Below are 26,323 nucleotides of genomic sequence, written 5' to 3'. Positions count from 1 at the left end.
AGAAAACACGCTATTTTCCCCCATCTGCTGCAACAGAGACAAGGTTGCCCTAAATCTCAGCAATGTTTCCACGATAAAGCAAAAGACCAAACAACCTTCCCCGGTATATATGGAACAAAATACTAATAAATAGATGAAAAAGGGACAAGAGACCGTTAAAGATAGTTAGAAAGGCATAAAGAAAATATCATTGGTAAGGAGTCATTCTAATTCAACTACAGATATTTCAAGTTTGGATCTGCAGCAAATACGTGAGTCAGTAAAATCCGTTTTAGAAGTAAATGTTCATCCCTTGACAACGCCACGCCTCGACTGACCCCTGCCAGAGATACATTGCATCGCTAGGCAGGCCTTCACACAAACATGCATTCCCAGGTGTGATCTCTCCTCTCTCCTCTGCCTGCTGCATGAAGGGACGGAGTGTGTGTGTCCTTGTGTGTGTGAGAGAGTGAGCGACCCGTTTAAAGATTAACCACACCACCCCAGATGCTAGGCCAGGAATATACAGAAAAAGGTGTGCTGCATCCTCTCCCAAACAATAGTCATACAGAGCTCAAAAGAAGAGGCTGCATAGTTGCTTTAAGTCACCCTGGTCTCAGATCAGTTTGTACTGTCTTTCAAACTCCCATGGCCATTGTCGTGAGTTGGCAAGAAATCACAAACAGGTCTGAGACCAGGCTAGCTTGAAGTGAGGCTTTATATCCCATTCAAACAGAGATAAGCCTTGCAGCTACAAGGATAGGTTGGTTACCATTCTTATCTGTTCTTAGAGCTGTAACGTTTTGTTCTATCAAAAAACTTGTCATGGATATAGAAAGGTGTCTCTGGTGAAGTTATATGGGAAGCTTAGCTGAGCTAACGTTCCGTTTCAAGAACTTCTTGTTTTCAATCTCATTGAGTGAGATGGAGACGGAGCAGCGTGAGGGGTTCTCCCGTCTCTGGCTGATGCTGTCCATTATCGCATCCTTGATCACCTACAGCAGACAGAGATGAAAGAGAGGGAGAGAGAGAAGGAGAGAGAAAGAGAAAGAGAGAGAGAGGGAGAGAAAGAGAAAGAGATGGGTGAGGGGGAGAGACCAACATAAGATGATAGAGGAAACAGAACAGAGAAAATACAGCACTGAAAATACAGATCATACATCACATACTACAGGCTAATAATAAACACATGTATATCACATTCTGGCTCTCCATCACAGCAGCAGTTACACACTGTCAACAACACCTGGCTGTGGTGAGATACACAGAGATTTGATGGGGAAACGAGAAAGTGACATTTTGTTCCAGAATAGTAAAAAAAAAAATTGAGGACGTTCATTTGCTTTAACTCGAGTGTTCCATTTGTACATGTGCATTTGCAGGGCACAACACAAAAGAAACCAAGCCAAGCATCATACAAGTTAGGCCTAATGATAAATAGGCACATATTATTTTCCAGTGCGGGCCTTAATTTAAATTTTCAATTTAAATTTGTATTATTTGAGTACTCGAGTACTCTAAATAAAATAATGTGAGTACTCGCAGTCAATTTAAAAAAAATGCCCATCACTACGTGCATCACTACGTGCATTTGCTTGTTTGTGTGTGTGTGAGACGCACCTCGATGTTGTTGAGCGTGTTGAACTCCATGAGGTTGTGGAGGCGGGTGAAGGCCTGGTTGGAGTACTGGAAGTTGAACGTGGAGTACGGACTCTCGGGGTCGTCGAAGACATCAAAGTCACCAAACTCCTTCTCTTTATCCGTCTCTCGAGGGACTCCTGATGGATAATAGAAAAGAAGAGTGGTTGTTGTTATTTTAATGCACATATAATCTTTACAACTCACTCACTAAAATATAAATCAGAAAGACAGTAAAAAACAAAAACAATGACAAAGGTGACTGGCTTATGTCAGTAAATAAATTCCAGCGTCTGTGTAGAGATGACGAAACAATGGCAGATACTGAAACGGAAAGATAGAGTGGAATTGGTAGAGGATAAAATCTCAAAGATAGTATTTTGCTGAAAGTAAGTTAAGAGAGAGTGAGGGGAGAAGGAGAGTGGGCATCCTACATTTTTAAACAACAGTGTCTTACAATAGGTTGGAATTCTGCAATAGTGGAATTTTTTAAAATCAGATATGTGGTAAGCCATATCCCATAGAGATGGAATGAACAACGAGTCAATACCTAAAATACCCTTTTTAAGTCATGAGATAAGTCTTTACAGTAATACTTAAGTTTTAAGTTGATAACAAGACAGTAAAGTTTAGGTAAGAGAAGCCAGTTTATCTGATGAGCAGTTACCTTGGAGGTGTAAATATGTGATGTGAGAAAGTTTAATTTTAAACAGCAGACTAAACATTTCTTTGAGACAACAGTTTAATTTGGTAACCAGTTTATGAAAGGTATAAGGCACCTTGAGGGTTTGTGGTATATGGCCAATATACCTTGGCTAAGGACTGTATCCAGGGACTCCGCAGTGCGAAACAAGCCCTTTGCCGTGGTATACTGGCCATATACCACAACCCCTTGTGCCTTATTGCTTAAACAGCCCTGCTGTCCTTTCCACGTATACTGTAGGCCTATGTCCCAATAAACAGTAGTTGTTTCCTCTTCTCATTTCCCTAGTGATAGGGAAAGATCCAAATGAAGTCACCAGTGGGATTTCACCTAGCTACCATGACAACATCCACCAATTCTGACATAAATCCCATTCATGGAATAGAGGAAGATGATGAAGCCATTGCAGTCATTAATGTAGCAATAGACAGATGGGTCGTTAAAACTTCTTATGGCTGCAGGGGCAGTATTGAGTAGCTTGGATGAAAGGTGCCCAGAGGTGCCCAGAGTAAACGGCCTGCTCCTCAGTCTCAGTTGCTAACATATGCATATTATTATTAGTATTGTATAGAAAACACTCTGAAGTTTCTAAAACTGTTTGAATGATGTCTGTGAGTATAACAGAACTCATATGGCAGGCAAAAACCTGAGAAGAAATCCAAACAGGAAGTGAGAAATCTGAGTTTGGTCGATTTTCAACTCAGGCCCTCTTGAATTCACATTGGGATATGAATAAAGTTGCACTTCCTAGGGCTTCCACTAGATGTCAACCGTCTTTAGAAACTTGAATGAGGCTTCTACTGTGTTGTGGGACTGAATACAAGCTGAATGAGTCAGCTTACTGGCAGAGAGCCATTTCCTAGTCATGTGCATTCCACATGATATCGCCCTGCGTTCCGCCAACCAGAATTCTCTGGTTGGAACTTTATTGAAGATTTATGATAAAAACATCCGAATGATTGATTCTATACTTAGTTTGAAATGTTTCTTCGACCTGTAATATAACTTTTTGAAGTTTTTGTCCGAAGTTTTTGTCCAAACACACAAGCATTTGGATATGTGTACCTAACGCTAACAAAAGTAGCTACTTGGACATAAATAACAGACATTATCGAACAAATCAAGCATTTATTGTGGAACTGCGATTCCTGGGAGTGCATTCTGATGAAGATCATCAAAGGTAAGGGAATATTTATCATGTAATTTCTGGTTTTTGTTGACTCCAACATGGCGGCTAATTTGATTAATTTTCTGCGCGCCGTCTCAGATTACTGCATGGTTTGCTTTTTCCGTAAAGTTTAAAAAAAATCTGACACAGCGGTTGCATTAAGGAGATATCTATAACTCCATGTGTTTAACTTGTATTATCATCTATATTGATGATGAGTATTTCTGTTGAATCGATGTGGCTATGCAAAATCACTGGATGTTTTTGGAACTAGTGAACGTAACGCGCCAATGTAAACTCAGATTTTTTATATAAATATGAACTTTATCAAACAAAACATACATGTATTGTGTAACATGAAGTCCTATGAGTGTCATCTGATGAAGATTATCAAAGGTTAGTGATTCATTTTATCTCTATTTGTGCTTTTTGTGACTCCTCTCTTTGGCTGGAAAAATGGCTGTGTTTTTCTGTGGCTTGGTGGTGACCTAACATAATCGTTTGTGGTGCTTTCACTGTAAAGCATATTTGAAATCGGACACTGTGGTGGGATTAACAACAAGATTACCTTTAAAACGGTATAAGATACATGTATGTTTGAGGAATTTTAATTATGAGATTTCTTTTGTTTTGAATTTGGCGCCCTGCACTTTCACTGGCTGCTGTCATATCATCCCATAACGGGATTGCAGCCCTAACAAGTTTTAAGTAACAAAACCGATGTGTGTCGCAACCCTTAAGGCAAAACAGACGTGGTTGGCTCAATATCAAAGGATTGATGGCAACATGTAAGCTATATTTCTTCTCCAAATTTTTATAATAAACAAATACTTTTGCACAATGAGCACTTGCTGTCTTTCAAATACATCGTTACAGTTGTTGGTTAGCTAGCTAATGGATTTTTGCTATATTAGTATAGTCGTGACATGATAGCCATGAAACTGCTAAGTAGTTAATAAATAAATAGTTAACCAAATGACGACCAACCCGTAGCACTCACGTCGGTAGCACTCACGTCGGTAGCCTTGAAGTGCTGTGAAAGGCTGGTCATGGCTCACATCAACATCATTATCCCAGAAACCCTCAACCCACTCCAATTTGCATACCGCCCCAACAGATGATGCGATCTCTATTGCACACTGCCCTTTCTCACCTGGAAAAAAGGAACACCTACGCACCTATGCTATTCATTGACTACACATTCAACACCGTAGTGCCCTCAAAGCTCATCACTAAGCCAAGGACTCTGGGACAAAACACCTCCCTCTGCAACTGGATCCTGGACTTCCTGACAGGCCGCCCCCAGGTGGTAAGGGTAGGTAACAACACCTCCACCATGCTGATCCTCAAAATGGGGGCCCTCAGGGGTGTGTGCTCAGTCCCCTCCTGTACTCCCTGTTCACTCATGACTGCATGGCCAGGCACGACTCCAACACCATCATCAAGTTTGCCGATGACACAACAGTAGAAGGCCTGATCACCAACAACGTTGAGACAGCCTATAGGGAGGAGGTCAGAACCCTGGCCATGTGTTGCCAGGACAACAACCTCTCCCTCAACGTGATCAAGACAAAGGAGATGATTGTGGACTACAGGAAAAGGAGGACCGAGCATACCCCCATTCTCATCGACGGGGCTGTAGTGGAGCAGCTTGAGAGCTTCAAGTTCCTTGGTGTCCACATTACCAACAAACTATCATGGTCCAAACACACTAAGACAGTCGTGAAGAGGGCTCAGCAAAGCCTATTCCCCCTCAGGAGACTGAAAATATTTGGCATGGGTCCTCAGATCCTCAAAAAGTTCTACCGCTGCACCATCGAGAGCACTGGTTGCAACACTGCCTGGTATGGCAACTGCTCAGCCTCCGACCGCAAGGCACTGCAGAGAGTAGTGCATATGGCCCACTACATCGCTGGGTCCAAGCTTCCTGCCATCCAGGACCTCTATACCAGGCAGTGTCAGAGGGAGGACCTAAAAATTGTCAAAGACTCCAGCCACCCACGTCATAGACTGCTCTCTCTGCTACCGCACGGCAAGTGGTACTGGAGCGCCAAGTCTAGGTCCAAAACACTTCTTAACAGCTTCTACCCCCAAGCCATAAGAATCCCGAACAGCTAATCAAAGGGCCAGACCCATCTTTTACACTGCTGCTACTACTGTCTGTTTATTATCTATGCATCACTTCAACTCTACCAACACGTACATATTACCCTCAATTACCTCGACTAACCAGTGCCCCAGCACATTGACTCTGTACCAGTACCCCCTGTATATAGCCTCGCTATTGTTATTTTACTGCTGCTGTTTAATAATGTGTTACTTCTATTTTCTATTTTTTACTTAACACTTATTTTTCTTAAAACTGCATTGTTGGTTAAGGGCATGTAAGTAAGCATTTCACTGTAAGGTCTACTATACTACATTGGCGCATGTGACAAATACAATTTGATTTGAAATGGTTACCCAGACTATCTTGCACTGACTCTATGCATACTCGCAATACTATACTGAACAAAAATATAAACGTAACATGTAAAGTGTTGGTCCCATGTTTCATGAGCTAAAATAAAAGATGACAAATGTTTCACACACAAAAAGCATATTTCTCTCAAATTTTGTGCACAAAATTGTTTGTTTACATCCATTAGTGAGCATTTCTCCTTTGCCAAGATAATCCATTCACCTAACAGGTGTGGCATATCAAGAAGCTGATTAAACAGCATGATCATTACACGAGTGCACCTTGTTATGGGGACAATAAAAGGCCACTCTAAAATGTGCAGTTTTGTCACACAACACAATGCCACAGCGTGCAATTGGCATGCTGCCTGCAGGAATCCCTACCAGAGCTGTTGCCTGAGAATGTAATGTTAATTTCTCTACCATAAGTTGCCTCCAATGTCAATTTAGAGAATTTGGCAGTGCGTCCAACCGGCCTCACAACCACAGACCAAGTGTAACCACACCAGCCCCCAGGACCTCCACATCAGGCTTCTTCACCTGCGGAGACCAGCCTCCTGGACAGCTGATAAAACTGAGGAGTATTTCTGTCTGTAATAAAGAACCTTTTGTGAGGAAAAACTCATTCTGATTGGCTGGACCTGTGTCCCAAGTGGGTGGGCCTATGCCCGCCCAAGTCCAACCATGGCTGCGCCCCTGCCCAGTCATGTGAAATCCATAGATTAGGGAAAAATTAATTTATTTCAATTGACCAATTTAATTATATGAACTGTAACTCATTAAAATCGATGAAACTGTTGTATGTTGCGTTGTATATACAGTTGAAGTCAGAAGTTTACATACACTAAGTTGACTGTGCCTTTAAACAGCTTGGAAAATTCCAGAAAATTATGTCATGGCTTTAGAAGATTCTGATATGCTAATTGACATCATTTGAGTCAATTGTAGGTGTACCTGTGGATGTATTTCAAGGCCTACCTTCAAACTCAGTGCCTCTTTGCTTGACATCATGGGAAAATCAAAAGAAATCAGCCAAGACATCAGAAAAAAAATTGTGGACCTCCACAAGTCTGGTACATCCTTGGGAGCAATTTCCAAACACCTGAAGGTACCACGTTCATCTGTACAAACAATAGTACGCAAGTATAAACACCATGGGACCACGCAGCCGTCATAGCGCTCAGGATTGAGACGCGTTCTGTCTCCTAGCGATGAACGTACTGTGGTGCAAAAAGTGCAAATCAATCCCAGAACAGCAAAGGACCTTGTGAAGTTGCTGGAGGAAACAGGTACAAAAGTATCTATATCCACAATAAAACAAGTCCTATATCGATAGAACCTGAAAGGCCACTCAGCAAGGAAGACGCCACTGCTCCAAAACCACCATAAAAAGTCAGACTACGGTTTGCAACTGCACATGGGGATAAATATCGTAATTTTGGGAGAAATGTCCTCTGGTCTGATGAAACAAAAATAGAACTGTTTGGTCATAATGACCATCATTATGTTTGGAGTTAAAAGGGGGAGGCTTGCAAGCCGAAGAACACCATCCCAACCGTGAAGCACGGGGGTGGCAGCATCATATTGTGGGGGCGCTTTTCTGCAGGAGGGACTGGTGCAATTCACAAAATAGATGGCATCATGAGGGAGGAAAATTATGTGGATATATTGAGGCAACATCTCAAGACATCGGTCAGGAAGTTAAAGCTTGGTCACAAATGGGTCTTCCAAATGGACAATGACCCCAAGCATACTTCCAAAGTTGTGGCAAAGTGGCTTAAGGACAGCAAAGTCAAGGTATTGGAGTGGCCATCACAAAGCCCTGACGTCAATCCTATAGAAAATGTGTGGGCAGAACTGAAAAAGCGTGTGCGAGCAATGAGGTCTACAAACCTGACTCAGTTACCACAGCTCTGTCAGGAGGAATGGGCCAAAATTCACCCAACTTATTGTGGGAAGCTTGTAGAAGGCTACCCAAAACGTTTGACCCAAGTTAAACTATTTAAAGGCAATGCTACCAAATACTAATTGAGTGTAGGTAAAAGCTGAAATAAATCATTCTACTATTATTCTGACATTTCAATTTTTTTAAATAAAGCGGTGATCCTAACTGACCTAAGACAGGGAATTTTTACTTGGATTAAATGTCAGGAATTGTGAAAAACTGAGTATAAATGTATTTGGCTAAGGTCTATGTACACTTCCAACTTCAACTATATATATATATATATATATATATATACTACTGTTCAAAAGTTTGGGGTCACTTAGAAATGTCCTTGTTATTGAAAGAAAAGCACATGTTTTGTCCATTAAAATAACATCAAAATTATTAGAAATACAGTGTAGACATTCTTAATATTGTAAATGACTATTGTTGCTGGAAACAATTTTTTTTATATATAGAATATCTACATAGGCGTACAGAGACCCATTATCAGCAACCATCACTCCTGTGTTTCAATGGCACGTTGTGTTTGCTAATCCAAGTTTATCATATTAAAAAGCTAATTGATCATTAGAAAACCCTTTTGCAATTATGTTAGCACAGCTGAAAACTGTTGTCCTGATTAAAGCAATACATCTGGCCTTCTTTAGACTAGTTTAGTATCTGGAGTATCAGCATGTGTGTTTGATTACAGGCTCAAAATGGCCAGAAACAAAGAACACATGCACATAACACACACACACAATATTTGATGATGCTACTCTGTTCTTTATTTTACTCTTATTATTATTTATCCTGATGTCTAGTCACTTTAACCTGCCTTTATGTACATATCTACCTCAAATAACTCATGTCACTGCACATTGATCTGGTATTTTCTGTATATAGCTTCATTCTTGTGTATTTTATTTTGTGTGTTACTATTTTTCTATTTATAATTATTTTTTAACTCTGCATCGTTGAGAATGGCTCGTAAGCAAGCATTTCACGTTAAAGTCTATACCCGTTGTATTGAGCGCATGTGACAAATAAAATGTGTTTTGAGTTAAACACCTCAAAATAAGACATGGTATCAATAACAAGAGACAACTAGTTGAAACGAGCCGCCTACGATTTCCCGAATGGCAACTTTTTGTCATTGTGTCTAGCTAACAACAACAACACACGGCCTTCAGCATTGTTTTCAGGCAACCCGTCTATAGATCATAACTAGGACCTTCAATTTTTCCCAACCATCTAAGCTCACCATGAAAAACTCTGGGACAAAGTTATAGCCTATAACACATTATAACACATTGTAGTTTATGGGCCTTAAACCAAGGCTTAGGGTGTGTCCAAAATGGACTCCATTTCCCTGTATAGTGCGCTACCTTTGGCCAAGGGGCTCTGGTCAAAAGTAGTGCACTAATAGGATGCCATTTCAGATGCAGCCTAGTTTTCCCTGATCCTACAGCCATACAGTAGTATCCCAGTTTCACCAGTCCTCACCGGGAGCTTTGAATTCCCTGAAGTTGATGTTGGCCAGTACAAAATGGATGACGGTGGGGCAGCACTTGTCTTCCTTGCGGGGTTTGAAGACATAACACTCCTTGAGGCCCTCACGGTCAAACACTTTGGGGTCGATCTTTGGGAAGGGAAGCTTGTTCATGCGAGCCCATTTCTCAGCTAGCAGGAGCTCCTTGACACACACACAGAACAGTAGATTGAAGAACAGACAGAAAACAGTCAATAAACGGACACACACACACACTGTCGTAAAAAATGGTATGTCATATAGATGTATTACATTCTCAAATGTCTTTGTAAAACAGAGTAAATCTTGGTCTAAATATATTGTTGTGCAGAACTAAAATGAGCTTGTATATCCAATCCATTTTGTATCACGTTGTATAACATGAGTCAAATGAAAGAGTCTGTTTCACATGTTGTTAATGGTTGCCGTTCATACAAGGACTTATACATAGTTAGACATGACCGCCTCGTCAACCTGATAGCTAGTGAGGTGAGACAGACAGTAACAGTGCTTATTCACAACCATTCTATTGTCAGAGGAGGCTGGTTTGATGTTGATGATGTGTTTCCTTGCAAACCAAATAAGAGATTTTGTTGTGGGGGGAGCCCCGGAGGGAGGTGCTCATTTTGCGAATGCGTTGTTCTTTTGACTCCTACATGGAGAAGGTCTTTTCTGACAAGTTGTTGAAATAGCAGCACCTCCTGTCACGCCTGAACAGCCTTGGTTATCAGTGCAAACTTGTAGTGTGGATATTTGGGAGTCTCAGCCACGTACAGTGCATTTGGAAAGTATTCAGACCCCTTGACTTTTTCCACATTTTGTTATGTTACAGCCTGATTGTAAAATTGATTAAAAAAAAAACATTTTCCCTCACCAATCTACACACAATACCCCATAATGGCAAAGCAAAAACTGTTTTTTAGGAATTTAGGCCAATATATAAAAAAACGGAAATATAACATTTACATAATTATTCCCTTTACTCAGTACATTGTTGAAGCACCTTTGGCAGCGATTACAGCCTTGAGTGTTCTTGGTTATGACGCTACAAGCTTGGCACGTCTGTATTTGGGGAGTTTCTCACATTCTTCTCTGCAGGTCCTCTCAAGCTCTGTCAGGTTGAATGGGGAGCATCGCTGTACAGCTATTTTAAGGTCTCTCCAGAGAGGTTAAGTTTCAAGTCTGGGCTCTGGCTGGGCCACTCAAGGACATTCAGAGACTTGTCCCAAAACCACTCCTGCGTTGTCTTGGCTGTGTGCTTAGGGTCGTTGTCCTGTTGAAAGGTGAACCTTCATCCCAGTCTGAGGTCCTGAGTGCTCTAAAACAGGTTTTCATCAAGGATCTCTGTACTTTGCTCCAATCATCTTTCCCTTGATCCTGACTAGTCTCCCAGTTCCTGACGCTGAAAAACATCCCCACAGCATGATGCTGCCACCACCATGCTTCACCGTAGGGATGGTGCCAGGTTTCCTTCAGAAGTGACGCTTGACATTCAGACCAAAGTGTTCAATCTTGGTTTCATCATACCAGAGAATCTTGTTTCTCATGGTCTGAGAGTCCTTTAGGTGCAAACTCCAAGCGGGCTGTCATGTGCCTTTTACTGAGGAGTGGCTTCCACTCTACCATAAATGCCTGATTGGTAGAGTGCTGCATTGGTGGTTGTCCTTCTGGAAGGTTCTCCCATCTCCACAGAGAACCATCAGGTTCTTGGTCACCTCCCTGGCCAAGGCCCTTCTCCCCGGATTGCTCAGTTTGGACGGGCGGCCAGCTCTAGGAAGAGTCTTGGTGGTTCCAAACTTCTTCGTTTTAAGAATGATGGAGGCCACTGCGCTCTTGGGGACCTTCGATGCTGCAGAATTTTTTTGGCACCCTTACCCAGATATGTGTCTCGACACAATCCTGTCTCTGAGCTCTATGGACAATTCCTTCAACCTCATGGCTTGGTTTTTGCTCAGACATGCACTGTCAACTGTGGGACCTTATATAGACAGGTGTGTGCTTTTCCAAATCATGTCCAATCAATTGAATTTACCACAGGTGGACTCCAATCAAGTTGTAGAAACATCTCAAGGATGATCAATGGAAACAGGACGCACCTGAGATTGATTGATGAGGACATTGTTAAAAAAAAATCAATTTCAGAATAAGGCTGTGGAATATGGGCAGGGGTCTGAATACTTCCTGAATGCACTGTACATAGGCTGACAGTAAGTGGCCTTCAGATTGCAGGCCTGCACAGGAAAAAGGCAAAGCAGATAGCAAGGTACTGCGCCGTGTCAGCTGTCATGGGCAGCCTTGCTGGGTGGAGAAAAACTGCTTTCTGTATCCAAAGTGTCCATATATCCATGACCTATGAAATGTTTGAATCCTTCTTGACTGTAATGTAATTTGTGGAATCAAATAAAGTATTTAAAATGTGTATGTATGTGCAGTATGTTTGTATATAGAGAACGCATACGTGTGTGCCTATCTGCATGTGTTTGTGTGTGCGTGCTTGAATGTGTGTGCGTTGCTCACCTTAAAGGGAGGGCTGGAGTCACTGGGGCGGGCTGAGAAGTCGAAGGAGATGATGAGGTCGACGCCACGCTGCGGCCGCAGGATGAGTGGGTACGGGAGGTTATAGGTCAGACCACTGTCCACTATGTGGATCTTCTTACTCTTCACGTCCAGCGGCTCGTAGATGCGGTCAAACTCATCTGGGTCTGAGGAGGACCGCAGTAAGGGGACAATAAATAATGTTATCATCTATCAAATCAATCACCCATTCTCACAAATAGTCTATAATAGTCATTCAAAGCCTTGATTTGATAGTTGATGTATTCCTTTACCCATCTACATAGAGATGGGTTAATGGGTCTGAACAGTCTAACAGGTTTCCAATCTTAGACAATCATGGTGATAGACTTGTTACAGACTGTTAACCCTTTGGCTGTTAACCCGCTGACCCACCCACTCAAACCCCCCGTTAAACTGATCTCAGACCTGTGACGGCGTCCTGTTCCTCCTCCAAGTTGTGGTGTGTGTATGATCTGTTGTTGAAGGGGGAGAAAGGCATGGAGGAGTTGAGGTTGAGCCCCAGCATGAAGTTGTGCACCTTTCCGGCTCTGCCCTCACGGGTGTTGAAGAGGGTGGACTCCCCCACCAGGGAGGTGAACATCCTGCTGGTCCAGCTGGCCTGGGCATTACGCTGGAGCTCTTCCTCTGCCTCCTGGTTTTCTGTTCCACCCGCTGGAGGGGATGGAGGAGAGGGGGATGAGGAGAGAGGGATGAGGAGAGAGGGATGAGGAGGGGAGGATGAAAGGAGGATGAGGAGAGGGGGGAAATGGGGATGTCACTACCAAAGCCCTAAGACACACAACACACCCTTTCTCTTTCGTAGACCGTACCTTTTCTTGGCTCGTCCTCATTTTCCTGCGTCTCCTCACCCACAATGTGCTGAGGCTTTATTTGCTCTGAAAAACAGTGACAATATTCATGTGAAAACCAAACCCTCACTCAGTATCCAACTTAATCGTTTCACTGTACTCTAGCATGTGACAATAAAACTTGAACTGACTCACTATCCACAGTATGAGCTTGCTGACTGGACTTCCTCATTCCCTGTGGAGTTTCACAACAACATTCAGAGTACTGTCCAGAGTACTGTACATTGGTGTGACTGTGAACTACCATGGCGTTCTCAGTGAATGTGCTTACCAACAGCTAGTATTTGCAAGACATTAAAGTGCCATTAGAGTTGCTTTCACATTAGGTCTGGAAGAGGAAGTTGTTATCATTTCTATCTGCTACCCAAGTGTTCTACGTGACTTTGTTTATTTGAGAAACTGTCAATCGTGTAACCTTTAACCTGGCTGAAGGTAAACCGGTAAATGCTGTGTCAATGGTAAAAGGGTTCAATTAGCAACTTGATTATGACTCAATGAGCTGATATTCAGTGGAAGTAGGGTTATCCACTGCTACATCTATATTTGGACATCGAGAAACTGCACATAACGGTACGCACACACACACACACACACACACACACACACACACACACGTACACACACACACACACACACACACACACACACACACACACACACACACACACCACGGTTTCCATTTTCTTTTGGATAATAAATAAATAAAAATCCGATAAATAAATCTGCCGCCGGACAATTGTCCGGGAGAAGAAAAAAATCCTATCACAAAATAACGCTTTTTAGCCTATTCAATTGGTAATTGAAGCGCATTTGCCATTTAAATGTACATAGGCAACAGTAGGCAGGCTTCAGCATGTCACACACCACTTTGCAATGAGCTGAAGGCAGTATTCATTTTGAAAACATAGGGAATACTTAATTGTTTGAAACTAGGGATGCACGATATATCGGTGAACATATCGGAATCGGACGATATTAGCTAAAAATGACAACATCGGTATTGGCCCGATGTCTAGTTTAACGCCAATGTGCAAAACCAATGTCAAAGCTGACGTAAATACCTATATAACGTAGGTACATGACGTAATGACGCCACGTAAACTTTTGGGCTACACGTGCAACACAGCATTCCTAACCTAGCCCACAATGCCTGCTGTGTGGATCGAGCAGTCAACAAGTCGAGCAGTCATTTGAAAGAGTAAGAACATTTCAGCGAGACAACGCAAAGGCGAAATCTATTAACGCCAAGATAATGGAATTCAATGCCCTTGACAATCAACCGTTCTATGTCAAAAGCCTGCAACTTTTCGAGCACCGGTACACATGTTGCACTACCGGAGTTACACAGTAATAGCGCCACTGCTATTAGCTTCACAACATAGTATGAAACGCCTTTTGGATCTTAGTGTATCAAAAATGATAAATGTCGGGCCTCCCGTGTGGCGCAGTGGTCTAGGGCACTGCATCGCAGTGCTAGCTGTGCCACCAGAGACCCAGGTTCTGTCGCAGCCGGCCTCGACCGGGAGGTCCATGGGGCGACGCACAATCTGCCTAGCGTCGTCCGGGTTAGGGAGGGCCTGGCCAGTAGGGATAACCTTGTCTCATCGCGCACTAGAGACTCCTGTGGCAGGCTGGGCACAGTGCACGCTAACCAGGTCACCAGGTGCACGGTGTTTCCACCGACACATTGGTGCGGCTGGCTTCCGGGTTGGATGCGCGCTGTGTTAAGAAGCAGTGCGGCTTGGTTGGGTTGTGTTTCGGGGGACGCATGGCTTTCAACCTTTGTCTCTCCCGAGCCCATGCAGGAGTTGTAGCGATGAGACAAGATAGTAACTACTAACAATTGGATACCACGAAATTGGGGAGTAAAGGGGGTAAAATTTGTTTTAAAAAAAAAGTAAAATAATACTATTTGACGCATTAAATAAGCTTTTAATTTGACACGACAAATAACACAGTTCTATTATAGAATGTTGTGTGTTCTGAATTTGCACGTGTAAGCTAAGCGCCACCACTACTATTACTGCCGTACAAAAAGCCTGCAAACAAGCAAACACCAGCCACAAACGATGTGTTTACAATATGGTAATAAAACATTATTTGTTTGACCGCAACTTCTGGGGTACCTAGCTAGCACCAAAAAAAACAGCCTGAAAACAATGACCAGTAAAAACAGCAGTCATTTTCATTAGTCTTAGCAATGATTTAGGAATCCTTGTGAGTAAGTATTAGCTAGGTAGCCACTTGTTGTTTGCCTATTGAAATTGAACTTCAGGTCATGAAAATAAATAGCTAGCCAGCTACTTAACCCTGTTGCCCAAAGCTAACATTATAAACAGCCAGCTAGAGTTTTTGACAACAGTGTTTTCCCGCTAACTGCATTATGGAACGAACATTCGCACGTAGCCTACTGCCTTTTGCGCATTACTGCGCTTACAAATGTGAATAAATAATAGTTTAGTAACATTTTAAGCTAAATGTTCTGATCGTTTGCATCAGCCTCATTGCTTTAAAAAATTGTTTTTTGTAGCCTAGGCCTACTGCAGGCGTGTCAAACTCAATCCATGGAGGGCCTAGTGTCTGCAGGTTTTTGGTTTTTCCTTTCAATTAAGACCTAGACAACCAGGTGAGGGGAGGTCCATAGTAATTAGTGACCTTTAACTAATCAGGTAAGTACAAGGGAGGAGTGAAAACCCACAGACACTCAGCCCTCCATGGAATGAGTTTGATACCTGGTTGTATGAATTTGGGATCTATCATCCAAAAACTGGCCCAGAGTGTTTGGAATAGGCCATTTCTTTTTCACACAGAATAACAAGCTGACCAATAGAATATGTAAACTTTACTACTATGGGAGATAGTAGATTGACATAGGTTAGTGATTTTGCTGCTTGTTACTCATCTTGTCGGTTGAGGAAAAGTATATGTGGCAGTTATTCTAACATCTGCAATGTGCATCAGAATTCAGTAAGGACCCACACTGTTCTATCCTCGATTTGCATGTTCTGTTAAGATGAATTACCATAATCTAAATGTGATTTGTCATTCTGAGCACCATGGGTAGACACCCTAGTCAGGTTACACACACAATGCATATAGTACATTTGTCAAATGTATGGTCAATTAAAATGCTGCCGGTCAAATGTCCTGCGCCACATTTTCCTAACAGAAAACATGACGCGCACGTATGCACGCACAGAACATGCATTTAAAGAGACAGAGAGACAAAGGTAGGTTTTGTACGATGGTTTGTCAGAATCTTACCAAGCTCCTCTTCCATGGTGCTACCTCCAGTGGTCCCTTTGACCCCCATGACCCGGTTGAAGAGGATGGAGAAAGCACTGCCCCACACCCCTAGAAGAGACACAGCAGACAACTTTGTGTATGTAGTGAAATGCGTATCTAGTCTATGTTTGTGAGTTTGTGCTCATGTATGTATGCCTGTATGAAAGCTCAGGTGCATATCGTACTGTGTATAGTGTCTTAATTTGATCACCTTGTTGCAGGAGAACTTTCCTGCAATGCAGGAAATGTTTAAACATAGTGTATTTGAGGTTTAAAAAGGCTTCTGATGTTTATAATTTCCACTTTGAAATTTCCGACATGACATCAACCCCTACAAAAATGCCCATTAATTATAATCTGCATAATAAATCACATTTCCTGTTGCTGCATGATTATTTTCCAGGCTCAAATTAAGATCCTACATCTGTACTGAATGTGCAGCCAGTCTTACCCATGAGGAAATGCAGGGGGTTCTCCTCGTACTGTCTCACCACGCTGCCCATGAAGAACTTACTGCCAAACAGGCCCGGGGACATGAAGGTACCATACTTGGCCATGCCAATCTCGTACGGGGTAAACTCCACCCAGTCTGCTCGTCAAAACACACAATAGGAGAAATATGACACATCTATTACTAATAATGATACAGACAATAAGTGGTTTTGTACTGTAGAAATAGCCTTGTGACACCAGACTGACAGCTGTATAATCAGCTTCACTCCAATTACTGTTGGGACAGTGTTTTAGCTCAAATGGCTGCTACTGTGTATCAAGCTCACGGAATCCTTCCAATGGTGGAAACTAGCTGAGTTAACCCAATACAAGGTTATTATAACCATATCACATTCGGGCCCTTGCTTACAATGCAAAGCAATTTACTATAATATCATAATTAATACCCAAACATTGAAGCTCTCCCATTGATGTTTAACCATACAAGAACTTTGATGAATTGACTCCCAGTAAGGCTCGGCGATATATTGTGAATATCGGTATTCCTGTATGTACCCACATACCGATATTTCTTTTTTTTACAATACAGTCTATAAAATTTTATTTTTATACAGTACAATTTTTTTTTGACTACTTTCACTGTCCATTTTGTCCTCATTTAGTTGAGAACAAAACCGTCAGCATGGAAAAAGCCTATTAAAATCAAATAGAATTGATTTGTTGCCATTCTAGAGTCATGCACTAATCATTTAGAACATTTTATTTAGAAACATAAAATACAGGCATACTGTCAAAATTGCAAATAAAATATTGTGATGTGATATTTTGGCCGCAGCTCCAAGTCATAATACTTCAGGGCATTACCATTGTCATGTCTACAATCTGTACCTAAGTGTCTGTGAACCATTGAATCTTTAAGGTGTGTCCTCTCCTTTTTAGAACTAATGTCACTCACTGTTGTGTCTATTTCAGTTTCCCTTGATGACAGAGTCAGACAGAGATGGGTCAGCGTGAGTATCTGTACTAGTGAAACTGACACCGATGGGAATGTTTGCGCAATAATTCCACATGTTCCACACCCGCATACAAACACGCACACAGTGCACACACCCACAGGCGCGTACACACACAGCACACAAACACAAACGTTATGACGTGACACTAGTCCTGGGTAAACACTACCATACCCTGTATTCAAATGGCTCAGACTCAAATGCAAAGATGACAATAATTACATGCATGCCTGCAGTCATTCAGAAATTAACTTGGTTCATTCATTCGTTAATTTGTTTGTACTTTCATTCATTCAAAGATTCCAAAGTCACATCTAATTTGCTTGATGCCATGATTCCAATATTGGGTGACTAACGATAGACAACAGTGCATGGTCCACAGTTTCTGTTAGAGTTAACTAGCTACATCCTTGGGTCAGTGTTTCCCAACCCTGGTCCTCCAGTTCCCCCAACAGTACACATTTGTGTTGTAGCCCTTGACAAAAACACCTTGTTCAGCTCATTGAGGGGTTGATGATTAGTTGCCCATGGTTACTGTTGGGGGTACTGGAGGACCAGGGTTACTGTTGGGGGTACTGGAGGACTAGGGTTACTGTTGGGGGTACTGGACGACCAGGGTTACTGTTGGGGGTACTGGAGGACCAGGGTTACTGTTGGGGGTACTGGAGGACCAGGGTTACTGTTGGGGGTACTGGAGGACCAGGGTTACTGTTGGGGGTACTGGAGGACCAGGGTTACTGTTGGGGGTACTGGAAGACCAGGGTTACTGTTGGGAGTACTGGAGGACCAGGGTTACTGTTGGGGGTACTGGAGGACCAGGGTTGAGAAACAGTGATGTAAATGGTAACCCATCAGATAAGGAGCTGTGACACATTGACAGATGGAACCAACCAACACCAAAGTCAGTTCTGTTTCACTGGGTCATTTGCATATTATCCAGGAAAGTAAATACAATTAAACAAATGCAGCCATAAACATAGTATATGTTCACATTGACACATGGCTCCACAATGGGAATGCCATGCAGTGTACCGCTCCAAAGATGCATTCTGCTTCAAAGTTGTCTGCCTATCTTTCCCTTCATTTCAGGCAGACATGAGTCCTGTAGCTGGATCTGCTCAACCGAAAGCGTGGGAGGTGACTCATCTAGGCGTTAGACCACTTTAAGAAGTGTACTTGAAAAAGATGCCTTGCTTGAACTTCCTTCCATCTGTTCTAAACTGGTAGTATGATGCATGCGTTAGAAAATAACCCATTAGTAACACGTGGATCATTAAAATTGAGTCTTCCTTTCGGTCTTACCAGCGAACATGAGTTCTGAGACGTCTGGCTTGACGTGCAGACAGGTGAAGAGAGGCATTGGGCTCTGACCCTCGCTCACAGTCTTCTGCATGTGGCTCAGCTTGAAGTCCATCCTCTGGAGAGAGAGAGAGAGGTTGTTCTTACACTCCCCAAAAAGTGAAGTGGATATAGTTGTGTATGCCTGTATGGATATAGTTGTGTATGCCTGTATGGATATAGTTGTGTATGCCTGTATGGATATCGTTGTGTATGCCTGTATGGATATAGTTGTGTATGGATTCCTACATTTCTATATCAAATGTAAGCACCTCACTGACTCTGTCACCATGAGTTCCCTGTCCTAATAGAGTCATAACAGAGGTTTGTAGTAGGGCTGGACGATCTATAGAATTTATATGATTAATTCCAATTTATATGATTAATTCCAAGCCCCTCTCCGTGCCACTCACAACAACAAAGACAAAATATCACTTCTTCTGCTCTGATAACAAGCACTTTCAAACTCACTCTTTGCTTTTGAAGTTTAGTTCAACAGAATCTGTCGATTCCCCTTCTAATGATAGCCTTGTCTCAACTCCCAAAATTTAGAAAGGAGCAGACCCTATTAAAACAGGAGTATCAATGAACATGATTATGGAAAATGATTGCTCAGTTTCTGTCGAGCGCAGCCACATAGTGTTGTGTCCTAGTTGTCTAGTCTCTGTTTTATAAATGTGCAATGAGCATAAAAATAATCAGTTACATAAGAAATTGGCAACTCGTTCTCATTCTGAGAAATAAGAATCTTATCCAGGTAGGCCACTTGACTTCAACATCTAAACAAAGTGAACAGACGGACAAGAGGGAAAGATTTTAAAAAAGGGCATATTTCCAAAGCTTATATAGAGAAAACATTTAAAATAAAAAAATATATACAGTATCAGTCAAAAGTTGACACACCTACACATTCAAGGATTTCTTTTCTTTTCTTTTATATTTTCTACATTGTAGAATAATAGTGAAGACATCAACTATGAAATAACACATATGGAATCATGTAGTAACCAAAAAAGGGTTAAACAAATCAAAATATATGTTATATGCCAAGAGTGTGCAAAGCTGTCATCAAGGCAAAGGGTGGCTACTTTGAAGAACCTCAAATTGAAAATGTATTTTTATTTGTTTAACACCTTTTTGGTTACTACATGATTCCATATGTGTTATTTCATAGTTTTGATGTCTTCACTATTATTATATAATGTAGGAAATAGTAAAAATAAAGAAAAACGTGGAATGAGTAGGTGTCCAAACTTTTGACTGGTACTGTGTGTATATATATATACTTTTTTGAATCGCCCATGAATTTGAAAAAATCTAGATATGATTTTTAGGCCATATCGCCCAGCCGAAGTTCGTATACATAACATTGTGGGTTTCCCTTCTGATGGACTGTTCTTCAATCGCATCTGATCAGAATATATATATATAAAATATAATATATATATTTGAACCTTTATTTAACTAGGCAAGTCAGTTAAGAACAAATTCTTATTTACAATGACGGCCTACCCCGGCCAAACCCAGACAACGCTGCGCCAATTGTGTGCCGCCCTATGCGACTCCCAATCACGGCCAGATGTGATGCAGCCTGGATTCGGACCAGGTACTGCAGTGACACCTCTAGCACTGAGATACAGTGTCTTAGACCACTGCGCCACTCGGGAGCACAAAATCCTTCACGTCATAGATACAGTAGTAAAGCCACTGGACAGACCGTGTGTGAAACACTCAGATAATACAAGTGAACAAAGAACAATAAGAGCCAGACAATGGCAAAGTGGTATCCCTAAATGCAACCGTCTGTCAGCGGTGCTGGATCATCTTCTGTGACAAAGTCACCGTTTTTTTTCACCTTTATTTAACCAGGTAGGCCAGTTAATAACAACTTCTCATTTACAACTGCGCCCTGGCCAAGATAAAGCAAAGCAGAACAACAACACAGAGTTACACATGGGATAAACAAACGTACAGTCAATAACACAATAGAAAAATCTGTATACAGTGTGTGCAAATGAAGTAAGAAGAAACACAGATGTAATTGACTGATAATAAAGGCTGGTTAGGACCTCGGTCAAAGGAACACAATGGCTGGTATTGAAGACGGTACACTAATATCATTACTTTGTTGATATCACATTTGCTGATATCGCACCCATATCTCACCCCGGGCATGAGCGTCTCCCCGATGAGCATGCCGAAGATGTCGGTGAAGGTGACGGGCTGCCCGGCAGCCTTCTTTCTCCACAGGGCCTTGATGTAGCGCTTGATGTTCTGGGGCAGCAGCAGCCTTAGTGGGTTACTGCTCACACACCTCATCAGCTCCTGGTTGATCTCCCCTGGACCCTTACCCTTAGGGAACTCAGGGTGGGAGTACAGCGTAGACATGTACCTGGTGGGGGGGGAGAGAAAGAGAGAGAGAGAGAGAGAGAGAGAGAGAGAGAGAGAGAGAGAGAGAGAGAGAGACAGAGAGAGAGAGAGAGAGAGAGAGAGAGAGAGAGACAGAGAGAGAGAGAGTGCGAGAGAGAGAGCGAGAGAGAGAGCGAGAGAAAGGAACAAGGGGACACAATCACTTTCTGTGTATAATAACGTCATTACTTGGTCAGTTTCCGTGCTAGCATAGGAATGGTAGTTATAAACAGTTGAAGTATGTTGCTTTCCAATGATCTTATAAGTACAGTGGAATGAAAGCAGTGTTCCTACTAACCAGGTAGATCCAGAAAGTCCAGCCACGTAGGTAGCGCAGTCCAGAACTCCAGACTCATACAGAGCCTTCATCACTCCAGAGAAACACACCATGGCTCTGAACCCTCCCCCTGACCCCACGATGGCGATTGTAGGGACCTACATAGACACACACGCGTACACAGGCACACATGCATGCACACACACATGTGCGGGCGTACAAATATGCACACAAACATACACAAAATGACAAGGCACGTGTCAGAGATCACTACTGTCATTGTGAATCAACTTAGCTGATTTTGTCTGTATATCTCCCTTTTGAATCAGCAATAAAACTCCATTCTCTATTTGACACTTGAGATACACCGAAAAATGCATAGAAGGCCTCAGTTTCTACTATGTTTATGGTCGTACCTCTCTTAATGAGGTGGGGAGGTGTTGTCCTTTCTCCATGTTGAGTAGTTTCTTGATGCCCAGCATCACCCGGTCTCTGCGTGTCTGTCTGAACAGCTTCTCCTGGTCACACAGGGCCATGCTGAACCGCAGGTCTGTGGATGAACTGGAGGAGATGATGGAGACAAACGGATATGTCAGTAAGCTTTAGATTAAATCTCCACAAAGAGAATGACGTCAATGCTCCTGGCTAAAAATGAAAAACTAATTGAAGCACCCATTGTCAGTTATACATACCACACCTCTAACGACATCTCCAAGTACACCTTGGTTAACTGGGGAAACAAGATGTAGGAAGTTTTTGTTGAGATTGACAAGGACTGGGCTTTTAGACAGGGTTTAGTGCTGTGACACAGTATGTATTTGATGGAGGCAATGTGGACAACATCAACTGTCTTGTGCTTTCTATGCAATCTGTAAAATTGAATAAGACTGACCTACCTTGCCAATGGGGAATGGAACCACTTCTGGTTGTCCCACTTTGAGTTTAGCAATGGAGTACGAGGCCGTTCCCAGGGTCTCATCCATGACATAGTTCGCATCCATCAATGTCAACTGAAATAGCAAATTCACAAACAATGAAATACAAAAAAATACATTTATCTTGATAGATGATTCCCAACATAGGGTTTCTTGAAAGCAAAAGTATAACTGAAGTTACTATCTTACTGCAAAGAAAGAATACATCATGCTTGAAGGTGTCTATCCATAGCTTGCTGGGTTATGTAGTGTAATGTAGCTCAGTTCAAAGTGTAGTGCAATGTGTTAACCTCTAGAGTGTTTTCCTGATTGGGGTCCAGTATGAACTCAAAGGTCTCGTTCCATATGGGGTTGATGTCATTGTCAATGTGCCGCGTCCTTTTTCTTGAGTCTGGAGTGGTTGGGATGAACAACTCCACGTAGGGGTCTGGAGTGTCCACTGTTCTTAGAAATACACACACAACCACACACACAGACAGTGTGATTAAACATGAGAAAAACCATAGGCACTGAGAAAACAACATCACTTCTATGTGTATCACCTCATCTCTCAAACACACCCACAACACTGTAATGTGGACACAGTGAGTTATCTTGAACATGGAGGAACTCACAAAAGTCTCCCAGGGTAGAACCCTTGGTCACCTTCTCAGCTCGTACCACAGTCACTTTGAACTTATGGGAATACTGGTGTTCCACCTGCAGAAGCAATACAACAGAGACTTTCCAGTAAGTCATTCTGTTTCCCAGATGGGAGGCGTCCAGACTGGATGCAAATGACTGGACAAAATATATCCAATAGCTCAAGCAGAACATTCATAGAATTTAACCAGCTTAAACAACAGCCTGAAGTACTAATACAGTCAGTAACACTGACGTATGTGTGTGTGTACATGTCTTCATCTATCTCTTTGATTAGCTGTGTGTGACTCATTTAGCACAGTAACAATTTGATAACAGGACATACAACATGTCAAATGATTTGTCCGTCTATAATGTCCTGACAATGACAACATGATGTTTACTTACCACAATGTACTGATAGGGATCTATAGAAGACATCTTTCAGGAGCCAATCACGGTACTTTGAGGGAATCAGGTGTCCAGTCAACCTCTAGATTTGGAAGACCCTTCTGAATAAAATTGGATAGGAAACACATTTTACTAACACAGGACACTGACAACATCAATGTTCAGGAGAAGAAATTAAGATCACTATTGGTCAATTACACAAGGTCCAACCAAAATTTGACTTCCACTTTTAACCCAACCCCTCCGAAAGGCACAATACATATTTTTGGAGAGGTGTGGGGGAAGAGCAGGCAATGGCATCATGGATTTGATACCAGCAAAGCTAAGGTTGCCAGCTCACTTTCCGCTAGATTTTTCCCATCTGACCTGGGATTTGAACTAGCAACCCTCCAGTTACTGAGTCGCCTCGCTAACTGGTAGGCTACCTGAACATGAAATCATATTGACCTCCAGGACATGTTTCAGTTTACACCTTCAAACATTACATCATAAACATCATAAAGCTCCACCTTATCTCAGTTCACTGGTCACGATGGCAACACCCACCCGTAGCACGCGCTCCAGCAGGTGTATCTCACTGATCATCCCTAAAGCCAAAACCTCATTTGGCCGCCTTTCCTTCCAGTTCTCTGCTGCCTGCGACTGGAACGAATTGCAAAAATCTCATCCCCATACTGTTTTTATTTGATTTACTTTTCTGCTCTTTTGCACACCAGTATCTCTACCTGCACATGTTCATCTGATCATTTATCACTCCAGTGTTAATCTGCTAAATTGTAATTATTCACTCCTATTGCCTATTTATTGCCTACCTCCTCATGTCTTTTGCACACACTGTATATAGATTATTTTCCCCCCTACTATGTTATTGACTTGTTTATTGTTTATTGTTTACTCCATGTGTAACTCTGTGTTGTTGTCTGTTCACACTGCTATGCTTTATCTTGGCCAGGTCGCAGTTGCAAATGAGAACTTGTTCTCAACTAACCTACCTGGTTAAAAAAAGGTGAAATAAAAAAAATATAAATAAAAATTACAGTAGTGCTTTTGTACAATATGTAAGTTCTTGTCATGATACAGAAACGTTGAATCCATATTTGATTTGGGTCAACAAAAAAATAGGTTACAGCAATGCAATTAGTTTATTTGAACTGACTGATACATTTTCTACATTCTCTCCATTATCACAGCCTGCCCAATTCTCAGTTAGATTTGGAGATATGCAACACTGTGTTCAGCAGAAATTTGAAATATTTCAATGTCCTTTTTTAGATCCCATCCATAGCAAGCACTAAGACCATACATTTAGATGGTAGTTGGCCTACCTTACCGTTCTAGCTCACTACCATGTAATTAACACACACCTTTTTTGTGCTGCTGACTACTATGATTTCAGTGATGTAAAAAGTATTTTAGTAAAAATTGTTTAAAGTACTACTTAAGTAGCTTTTAGGGTATATGTACTTTAGTACTGACTACTTTTACTTCACTATAGTCCTAATGTAAATATTGTACTTTTTACTCCATATATTTTCCTTGACACCAAAAAGTATTTGTTATATTTTGAATGCTTAGCAGAACAGGGAAATGGTCCAATTCCCACACTTAACAACAGAACATCCCTGGTCATCCCTACTGCCTCTGACCTGGTGGATCATTAACCACACATGCTTAGTTTGTAAATGATGTCTAAATGTTGGAGAGTGCCCTTGGCTATTTGTACATTTAAAAAACAGATGAGTGTGCCTTCTGGTATGCTTAATATGTTAACCTTTATTTAACTAGGCAAGTCAGTTAATTAAGAACAAATTCGTATTTACAATGACTGCCTACAATGACAGCTGAAAGAATTTGAAACGACTTATGCTTTTACTTTTGATACTTAAGTATATTTTAGCAATTGCATTTACTTTTGATACTTAAGTATATTTTAAACCAAGTACTTTTAGACTTTTACTCAAGTATAATTTTACTGGGTGACTTTCACTTTTACTTTAAGGTATCTTTACTTTTACTTAAGTATGACAATTAGCTACTATTTCCACCACTGTATGATTGTTTACATTATCTAGTCTAAACAAAAAAAAGGCATACTACTGAATATTAGCCTGTAGTAAAAAAAAAAAAAAAATGTAAAAAAATTTGTAAAAGTGTAGTGATGAGTTTTAAAGAATTTGGTCTATAGCCTACGTCGATTTAACTCTTTTAAAATTACTCTCAGTTTTCTATCGACTAGGCTACTCGCAGAAGCCTATTTTACACTAAAACACTGCCATAAACAAAACTTGGGCACCACTAGCACCATATAGGACGCCGTGCATCCGCGCATATACAGGGCTAGCGCACCGGCAGAACTGATGTGGACAGGTAGCCAACCAACTACTCTCACTTTTAAAAGGTAAATATTGAAGAAGTTACGAACTTCATAATGTGTTATAAATGTAGGCTATCATTATCATCATTACTTGAGTAAAGTTCTTAATCGAAATATAAGCTCACCTTTAACGAATGTCAAGTCATGAGACAAGTTTACCGCATTCCTTCAAGTGCACTGCCAGTGTGAAACTGCCCTCGAGCACTGCTTGGATGTTGTGACTACATGGTAGAAAGCTACGGATGAGCTTTACCATTGAAGTACCGCGAGATTTTGGACGTTTTCGGGTACGTTCGTAAACTAACTCTGGCTTTCTACTCTGATTTCAGAGCACTCTTGTCAGTGTTCCAAAGCACCGAATAAAGGATGAATT

The 26,323-nt window shown here is 41.7% G+C and overlaps 1 protein-coding gene across 1 annotated transcript; it reads right to left on the bottom strand.

Moving 5' to 3' along the window:
* Window positions 1–254: 254 nt before the first annotated feature.
* Window positions 255–26,169, bottom strand: pla2g4aa (phospholipase A2, group IVAa (cytosolic, calcium-dependent)). Its single transcript, XM_020462473.2, has 18 exons — window positions 26,076–26,169; window positions 23,574–23,677; window positions 23,159–23,243; window positions 22,835–22,983; window positions 22,506–22,619; window positions 22,302–22,339; window positions 22,026–22,170; window positions 21,631–21,767; window positions 21,090–21,315; window positions 18,888–19,002; window positions 16,571–16,708; window positions 16,099–16,188; window positions 12,796–12,861; window positions 12,392–12,637; window positions 11,927–12,111; window positions 9,385–9,574; window positions 1,600–1,757; window positions 255–974 (listed from the first exon to the last, which is right to left on the bottom strand). The coding sequence occupies exons 2-18, from the start codon at window positions 23,604–23,606 to the stop codon at window positions 834–836; spliced, it is 2,256 nt and encodes a 751-aa protein (XP_020318062.1). The 5' UTR covers window positions 23,607–23,677; window positions 26,076–26,169; the 3' UTR covers window positions 255–833.
* Between the last annotated feature and the right edge of the window lie 154 nt (window positions 26,170–26,323).

This window comes from Oncorhynchus kisutch, linkage group LG27 (genome assembly GCF_002021735.2).
Source record: "Oncorhynchus kisutch isolate 150728-3 linkage group LG27, Okis_V2, whole genome shotgun sequence".
In the NCBI taxonomy this organism is placed as follows: Eukaryota; Metazoa; Chordata; class Actinopteri; order Salmoniformes; family Salmonidae; genus Oncorhynchus; species Oncorhynchus kisutch.
This window is presented reverse-complemented; position numbering and strand designations above follow the sequence as displayed.

Coding starts and splice junctions, on each gene's coding strand:
- pla2g4aa (XM_020462473.2), bottom strand. CDS start 23,606: ATGTCTTCTATAGATCCCTATCAGTACATTGTG. Junction 16,709..18,887: donor CTCAGAACTCATGTTCGCTG/GTAAGACCGAAA, acceptor TTTGACGAGCAG/ACTGGGTGGAGTTTACCCCG. Junction 9,575..11,926: donor ACTCCAGCCCTCCCTTTAAG/GTGAGCAACGCA, acceptor GTGTGTGTCAAG/GAGCTCCTGCTAGCTGAGAA.